This window comes from Chiloscyllium plagiosum, unplaced genomic scaffold (assembly GCF_037043375.1).
Source record: "Chiloscyllium plagiosum isolate Xiang-an unplaced genomic scaffold, Cpla_swu_hap1 HiC_scaffold_6, whole genome shotgun sequence".
NCBI classification, from domain to species: domain Eukaryota; kingdom Metazoa; phylum Chordata; class Chondrichthyes; order Orectolobiformes; family Hemiscylliidae; genus Chiloscyllium; species Chiloscyllium plagiosum.
Genome location: NW_028270144.1, coordinates 54807794 through 54817074, shown reverse-complemented (window position 1 = coordinate 54817074; position 9281 = coordinate 54807794). Strand labels below are relative to the sequence as shown.

General features: G+C 39.0%; 1 protein-coding gene across 4 annotated transcripts in view; it reads right to left on the bottom strand.

The window, feature by feature from the left end:
* Positions 1-2283: 2283 nt before the first annotated feature.
* LOC122550562 (centrosomal protein of 57 kDa) overlaps positions 2284-9281 on the bottom strand; it is a 50440-nt gene continuing 43442 nt past the window's right edge. For all 4 annotated transcript variants that reach the window (XM_087988012.1, XM_043691474.2, XM_087988014.1 and 1 more), the window contains 4 exons: positions 8889-8966; positions 7320-7564; positions 6619-6763; positions 2284-4223 (listed from right to left, as the gene is read on the bottom strand). In XM_087988012.1, coding sequence (XP_087844138.1) covers positions 3990-4223; positions 6619-6763; positions 7320-7564; positions 8889-8966 — 702 coding nt within the window. In that variant the 3' untranslated portion in view covers positions 2284-3989. The remainder of the gene's footprint in view (positions 4224-6618; positions 6764-7319; positions 7565-8888; positions 8967-9281) is intronic.

Here is a 9281-nt window from a genome sequence, read left to right as displayed (position 1 = left end):
GCTGCCCTCATCCAGGCAAGCGGCAAATATTTTCATCACACTCCTGACTCATGCCTTGGAAATAGTGGATAATCTTTAGCAAGGCAGGAGGGGAGTTACCCACTGCAGTATTCCTAACCTCTGACAGGCACTTGTAGCTAGTATGGTTGGCTTGGCACAACACTAAGTTCAAACTAACTTAGACACCCCTCAAATTACTTTCACCTATGTGCTTGTCCAGCAGTGGCTTAAATATACCAAATGTCTCTGACTCTACCATCACCATTGGCAGTGCATTCCACATGCCAAACTCTCTGCTTAAAGAACCCACCTTTGACATCTCCTCTACAGTTATAACGCCTTGCGACAGCCAGTTCTGCCCAGGGGAAAAGGCTCTGGTTATCTACTCTATCTAAGCCTTGTGCACCTCTATCAAGTCATTTCTCTTTCTTCTTCTCTCCAGTATGAAAAGTCCAAGCTCCCTTAACCTCCAAGACAAGCCTTCCAATCCTGGCAGCATGCTGCTAAATTTCCTCTGCATCCTCTCTAAAGCATCTACATCATTCCTATATTAAGCAACTAGAACTGGGCACCATGCCCCACATGTGGCCTAACCAGGGTTCTATAGAGCTGTCACAAAACCTCATGGCTCTTACACTCAATGCACCTGTTAAAGCCAAAACATAATATGCCTTCTTTAGAACCCTATCAGCTTGGGTGGCAACTCTTCCATCCATTTCCATAGAAATCCTCCAAGATCTTGCTGTTCCGCCACACTACTAAAGGGTCTGCATTCAGCATTCAAACTCTACCTCCCAAAGTGAGTCACTTGGCATTTATCCATTTGAACTCCATCTGCCACTTTTCAGCCCAGCTCTGCATTATGTTAATTTCATGTTGTAGCCTGCAACAGCCCTCAACACTATCTACAACACCCCTGACTTTTGTGTCATCAGCAAACTTACCAACCCACCCTTCCACTTCTTCATCCAAGTCATTGTAGCTTCTTTAAAAGAGCAGAGGCCCAAGAACCAATCCCTGCAGACACCACTGGTCACTGACCTCCAGTCGGAATACTTTCCATCCCCTACGACTCAGTGTTTTTTTTTCAGCCAGCCAATTCTATATTCACACTGCCAAATCTCCTTGCGTCCCATACCTCCTAAAATTTCTGAATGAGCTTACTGTAGGGTGTCTCATCAAATGTCTTACTGAAATCCATTACACTACATCCACTGCTTGACCTTTGAGGATGTGACAAGACAAGTTGACAAAGAACTCAATAAGGCTTGAGGCATGACCTGACCTTCATAATGCTATGCTATCTTTAATCAAAGAAAGAATTTATAACTATTTGGAAAACAAATCTCCGAATTGTTGCAGTACCTTGCTTGCCATCGACAAGCATGTACTGACAGAAATCCCTGAAAAATTACAGACCTATGTTCCTTTTCTTGAACAATGGAACAACATTTGCCTCCCTCTAATCAGCCAGACTTATTCCAGTGGAGAGTGACCATCACCAGAGAGCAACCATCTTATTTTTCACTTCCTGTAGTAACTTTGAATATATCTCGTCCTGCCCCGAGGATTTGATGCTTCCCAGAATTTCTAGCATATCAACTTCCTTAATATCAATCTGTTCAAGTGTATTAATCTCGTCCAGTGTTTGCACTTTCAACAAGTCCCCTCTCTCCAGTTAATACTGGTGTAGCTCCTTGGTCACTCTAAGTTGGTGTTGCAGGTAGCAAGACTATGAGTCTGAAAGGGGCCCTCCTGGTTTATGAATTTTGGGTAATCTGTACTGTTGGAGCAGTCTGGTTTCAATTTTTGGAAGTCTGTTATACTTATTTCTCCAGATTTCTGAAGTTCTTTTTGAGTAGGTCTGTGAGCCAGTTCTCTAGTTGTGGGGTCTGGTTCTCAAACATTCTGTCTACAAAAAAAAAGGACAAATACAAGGTGACCATTTACCACCCCAAAAACTACAAAGACATTAGCCAAATGAGAGAATTATCAGGCAACACAACAATCCTTCTTTGGCAAGTGGCACTGTGCCATAGGCCCAGACCTCATGACAAAGAATTCACCACTATTAAAATTATACCTAGCCCAAAGATGGTTGTCATTGTTGAAGACCAATCAGCTCGGTGCCATGACAAAGTAGCTTGCTCTGCCAACACTTCAGTTGTATTAATGAAAGCCCTTCCAACAATGTCAGAAGTAGGGATGTGCCATAATTGAAGTCCAGAATTCAATTCATGACTCCGAAGGTAGTGAAACAGTCTATGTTCAAATGCAGCAATGCTAAGTTAACATCGTAAATTTTATTTATTTTCAAATTTATTAGTCCAGTGACCAGTGACAGAACCTAATTATGTCTCCTTGATGTTTAAGAGTCATTCAAATACAGACCACAAACATACAATTTTGTGGCAAGTTACAGAACCTCCTGACTCCCCAAGCCTGTCCACCATTTATAAGGCACAAGTCTACAAACATGCACCATTGCAAGTTGCCAGACCACTTATGATTAGGAGCTTCTGATCGAGGTATACAAGATTATGAATGGAATAGATACAGGCAGCAGCCAGAGACTTTTGCCCAGGGCAGTATTGAGTGATACGAGGAAGGTATAAAGGAGATGGTAGAGGTAGGTTGAATGCATTGCCAGCTGTGAATGCATTGCCAGCTGTGAATGCATTGCCAGCTGTGACGGTGAAAGCAGAGGCATTCGGGACATTTAAACAACAACTGGACAGCAATAGGGTAGGGGGAATGAGTCTGGGTAGGTTACTCTTCACAGCATCGGTGTGGACTTTTGCCACACTGTGGTGATTCTGAGAAAAACAATACACAACCACTTCTGCGATATTTTCTGTACTCACTGTAAACAGTACAAAAGGTAAACCAGCAAAAGGGTGACAAAAGATTTTTTTCAAAATCCCACTTATCAAAATTGTTGATTTAATCCAGCCATTGGCTGAATCAGGGGAATTAGTCAATACAGTCACACAAATACAAGCAAACCAATTAGACTATGCTTTTATAGAACTGAGACTAACTGTTCAAAATTTACCAGGTATTCCTTCAATTACATTGGCCAACAGCACTCCATTTCTTACTGTGAAACTCTTACAGAAAGCAGATTTTTCCCTTTTAAGAAAGGCCTAAAAGAAATTGCGAAGTCTTTCACCATGAATGCATTCATCTTTCAGATACTCTATAGTCCTTCCAGTGTCATGAACTGAAATCCACAAAATTAGCGATTTGCAATCTTTGCAATAAATGTTCTGTATATTAATTTATAATAAAGTGCAAGTATACACAGCTTTGTGCAGATTGCCAGTCACCTAAAAAAATGCAAAATCTTTATTGAAATAAATTTTTCTCAAGCGTACTTTCTGCTGAATGCCAGGATCAGGGGCATAAATATAACATCATGGTCTATTCATCTTTAAAAATAGACTAAAAACAGTTATGTATAAAATGTGCACAAACCATCATTTGCAATTAAAGTTGACAAATAAAAAATGTTATTTACACAAACAATCGTCACCTACTCCATGCCTTGAATATATTGCTAGATAATTTTCCCTGAGATATGAATCTGGGGGTCATTAATTTGCAAACCTTTAGATTATTTTCTAACTTCGTAATGCAGTACTGTTGAACTTCAAAGTAACTGCTGCTGTGACCACAGCAGACTAAAGTGAACTATTAGAGCAGCAGTAAAAGTAAAAAGACTTTCAGATCAAGTGAGTTTGAATTTTTCCCCAACTGAAGAACACACATGCACCTCAACACCTATAAGTTACAAGTCATGTAATTATTACAGTCAACGACAAGTCATTGAAGTGTAGTAGTTCACCAACAAGATTTAAAAGCTCCCATTTCACAAACAGACATTCACCATTTTTCACATAACATCTGATCAAAAAGATAGGAATAATTGAAAAACAATTTGGATGACATAAGCATATTGGAGACTGAAGTTTCAAAAATACATCGCTTCAATAGCTCCAACAAACATCATCTTTTTGAAGAGTAGTTTGTAGGGTCTGCATATCTCTTAATAAACAAAGGCTCTTTTTGCTTTTAGTTCCTGGTCGCACTTGAATAGCAGTATCACTTCCTCTAGTTGTTGCTACCCTGGCTTGCACGTCATTTAAATTCTTATGAGCTTTTTTCTGAGTTGACCCTCCACTGGTGTAATGCTTCCTCCTCATAGTTTCCTGCAGTTTAAGCTTAAAAAAGTGAAAACAAGCAAGATCCATATCAATCACAGAATGAAAAGCAGAAAGATAGTAGAATGCTCATTCTTGATCTTTTAAATGCAGCGTGCAACCTGAAACCACATTTGGTAACTTATTGTTAACAGGTTTCCAATCACATGGATGGGTAGTATCTATTATGTCTAGGAAAACGCCTGGTAAATTCTATGTGATGAGACATGTTACATTCATGGACAACACTAGATAACATTTTTCAATCAAACCTGGGCCAGTCATGGGCAATACTGTACTGTCAAAAATAAGAGTTTGTGGTCTGAAGCATGGATATAAATGGAGCTAGCTAACAGGGAAGTGGACATGAATGATTCATTAGTTGGCTGACAAGATGCAATAGTGTGTCAAAGGAATCAGTGCTGGGGTCTCACCTATTGACAATTTATGTAAATTACTTTTTATGTAAATGGAGCAGCCACCCAAAGTAAGTGCCAGGGACCCAGATACAATTCAAGTGGAGGGAAACTGGTGTGTGAAGTTTGTAAGTTCTGTCTCTGTTGGAGTTTCCAATGGGTGCTCCAGTTGATCCCCACACTCCAAAGATGTGCAGGCTAGGTGGACTGACCACACTGACTTGCTCCGGAGTGTCCAGGGATGTGCAGGCTAAATGCATTATCCATGTTAAATGCAGGAAGACAGGGAAAAGGGTTTAAGTCTGGAAGGCATGTTCTTTGGAGGGTCAGTGCAGAACGATGGGCCAAACTCTCTCTATCTGCACTGTTGGGATTCTGCAACTTGGATGAAGGACAAAAAAAAAAGGAAAATACTGCAGGTTGAATATACAAAGTGCTGGAGAAACTCAGGCTTGGCAACTTATGTGGAAGGGACCGAAACCACAGTTACAGAATTTTCTGGCACAAAATCACCTAGAAAGTTGCAAGGAAGATATAAAAAGTATCAATAAAAGAGATGCAGAAGATTGACTGAGCGCACAAAGATCTGGAAAATGTGAAACTGTTCATATGTTTAATTGGTGAGCAATACATATATGGACCTGGGCATTATGTGCAGGAATTGCAAAGCATTTAGTAAAGCTAACAGAATTGAAAGATTTGAATGCAAAAACGTGGAGAACTGTGTACCGTATTGGTCACCTTATTTAAGGAAGAATGTAAAATGCAGGTTTGCTGGATTTGTACCCTAAAATTAGCATTAGGTCTAATAAGGAAAGGGTGGAGAGGGTAGGCTTAAATTTGCTGGCTTTGGAATGGTCAGAGCAACTTGATTAAAGCTTGATCCTGAGGGGTCTTGATAGGGTACATGTGGAAAGGATATTTCCTCTTGGAATCTCTCGAGCTATGGGTCACTGTCTAATAAGGATTAGCCATTTAAGACAGAGATAAAGAGAATCTGAGGGTTACAAATCTTTAGAAGACTTCACAATAGGTGGAGAGAGTGAAGTTTTTGAATATTTTAAAAGGTAGAAATAAATAGATCCTGATAACCAAGTGAATGAAATATTTTCAGGGATGGACAAAAATGCCAAATCAGGCCAGCCAAGATCTTAGCATGTTGTAGGTGGTGTTTGGACACCAAATACCTTTCTCCTGTTCCTAAAATCACATGTATATGCAAACATTTATCACATTTCAGTGTCACATCAAGACAGACCATACAAGTGACTTCGAGTGAAAGCTAACCTAGTGAGAAAACAATTTAAATTACTATCCAATGAGTTGGTCAAATACAAAAATGATCAAGAAATAGTATCATAAATAGGGCTACAATTTTGTGAAACTCATTTGAGTAGTCTTCTACAAAAAGAAATCTGGGTAATTCAATCCTGAAATGTAATGTTGGTGTAGCAAATAATTATTTTGGACCACTGAGAAAAATAGATAAATATAGAAATTCAGGGCAGTGAACAGTTTTGATTTTTAAAATATGCTAGTGTCCTTGAAGTGGTTGAAAATATGTTAGCCAATTCTCATCTATATCAGTGGTCTGCAGGCCATAACATGACGACTGACCAGGATCCTTTCTGCATCACTAATGATGCTGCACAACAAGACAGGCCTCCACATGCACAGCATGCAATGTCAGAAATGCAAATAACAGAGTCCGAATTTATAAACAGGACTTGTTACTGCTGCAAATAATTGCAAACTGGATTTTTAATACTGTTGGGCAGAAACAGTGGAAGAAATAGTTGAATATGGAGCTAAATACAAGAACAAGCCTATATGACTTCTTACGTGTCTCACTAAAAATAATATGCCTACATGAGTTTGTATTAAGGATTGTGGTAGTGACAAGCAGTGTAAATAGATAAGACATGTAGGTGTTCTGAGTATTTTCCCCCACCACTGAGTACAAATAGGAACTGACCTACTTAGAGAATATTTATCCTTACCGATGCCTGGTGTTGACGGACTTGACCAATTTGATCTCTTTTTGCTTCTATTCTTTTCATCAGTGATTCTAATTCTTGTTCCAAGTCCTCTCTCACTGTATTTGAATTTGCTTCACGAATTTGATTCACCAGTTCTTGGTGCTCACTAGATTTAAAAAAAAACATAGCGTACATTATTTGCACTGAAATTGGAAGGTTAGCTTTTAATACCCAAGGACTTAGTGCAGTTGATTAGGTACCGAGCATTTCAAAAGAGCATTTCGGAAAGGGGAAAAGAGTCAGAGTATAGAAAGAATTGGAAATAAAGTGATGTACCCCCACACAGTTCCTTCCCTACATTAGATGCCTGCATCCCTCGGTGGCAAGCAGAAAGAAAAAAGAGAAATAGAAAATAATGAATGTAACTGGCACCAATAAATGGAGAGGGTGCACTCAACTTGCACTTCCAACTTATTCTTTACTAGATCAACCGGAAGAATAGTATACAGCTTCCTCATAACCAGTCCCTCAGCAGTCAACTTGTCCCAGCTGACAACAAAAACACTCCACTTTCAGATAGGACCCTGACTAGAAGCAAATTTATATCTCCGTAATAGAGCGCCCATATTTCACAAGCAGCTACATAAAGCCAAAAGAAAGTGTATTCACAAATTGTCAATTCCACAAGGCACCAATTACATGCAGAGAAACAGTATACTTACAAGCTCATTTGTCCAAACTCATCTTGTAGCGTCAACAGTAATTCAGACAGCACCTCACGTGACCTGGAGGAAGTGGTAGATCCAGAAGAACTGCCAGCCATTATATTGGAATCTCGTGAGATTTTGTTCCTGGCCATTGACTGGTCACTGACAACATGATCGTTGCACAAAATCTTGTTGTGTTGCTTCAACAAATGCAAGACATGCTGAACATTTGCACGGACTGAATGGCTTGGACTTACAGACTGAATAAGAAAAGGAAATTGAACATAGCAACAAATTGTTAAATTGAAAATAATTGTTTCTTATTACACATCCTTGATGAAAGCTTTTTCATATGATAACTAGTTGTATATTGATCATTCTTGCTTCTCATCTATTGTTAAATCCACAATTTAATAAATCTTTCCAGTATGAGGAATATAAGGATTATCTACGCCATATCCCCTCTTTCAAAAATTCAACAGTTGATCTTGTGCAGAATTCTAAACAAGCTTAAAACAAACTGTGACCAAATCATAAATGTCCTCATTTATGCTGGGCAAACTTGAACTGAAACAAATAGAAGATTGCAACAAAATGGTTATGCCCTTTTAAAAACTTTTCTCGGGATGACAGCATCGTTGGCAAAAGTTAATTTTTTTTGTCCATCCCTAATTGCCCTTGAGAAGATGGTGGCACGTTACCTTTAGTAACTTCAGACCATCTAGTATAGGTGCATACCATTAGAAAAGCCAATTCCAGGCTTTCAATCAGCAAAGTATGGTGCTCTAGTTCCAAGCCAGGATGGCATGACTTAAATGGGGTACTTGGAGGTGGTATTACCTTGCATCTGCTGCCCTTGTTCTTTTCGATGATAATTGAGAATGAGAGACCTGAAGGAACTTTAGTAAGTTGCAGTGCAACTTATAGAGAGTATAGTGTGGTTATGGTAGATTGAAAGCAGAGAGCATTGATAGTAGGAAATCAGCTTCCAACACTTAAGAATTTATAACATGGACATGAAACTCAAACATAAAAGTGCAAGATCCTTTATTTGTTGTTACAAATCATTTAGCACAATAATATTGTGGGACTGGAGCTGGAAAGGCCAGGGAGGAGAATAGGGATAGCAGGCTTTATCCTTCAATGACTCCTGAATAATAGTGATTTATGGTATTCAAATTCAACAGCTGTGTTTTGGAGAAGTATAACAAAATTACCATAACCACACAACATGAACACACTCTACATATTGTTCGTAAATGGTCCATTATCCTTTTTGGAGTGATGCCAGTCAAACATGACTCCAGATGGATGAAAGATGACATGACTGACAACTGGAAATAAAGATCGAATAAAATCAAGTTTCATCTATAAAATGGTTTACATTCAAGTTCTCTTGAAAGCTATTAAAATTCACTGTACCTCCTTAGCCAGACATCATTCTTGCATATCTCAGGCCACATTCGAAAGCATGTGTTAGAGGACTTGAACAAACAAAGGCAATAGAAAATGTGCCAGCAAGGCAAGAATAAGCATCATCGCAATATCAGAACAAAATGCAAAACTGATGCAAAAGATACTCACTTTTCCTGCAACAAATGGTATATCACCGAGGTTGAAGCGATAATGAGGCTGTACATGCGAATGGTTTGTACAAGGTTTCTGGAAAAGAAAAAAAAGTGCTAAGGAGAGCATGTCAGAGATTCATATATTTACATACAGCTCAGCAATTTTCTCTTCACAACCATCCAGTAAAACAGTGCTCAAAGTACCAAAATTTGGCTAATGTCAGCTGGAAGTTTCTGGGCAGTATATGCCAGAGTCAGACAGTTATATCTTCAAGCCACTCTCCAGTACCTGAATACCACAATCCAGGTTGATTCTTTTATCTGCATCCTCCATTGCTATTTCATGGAATATGAGCATCACTGGCAAGGACTAACGCATAAAAATATACGAGAATTAATTGTAAGTCAA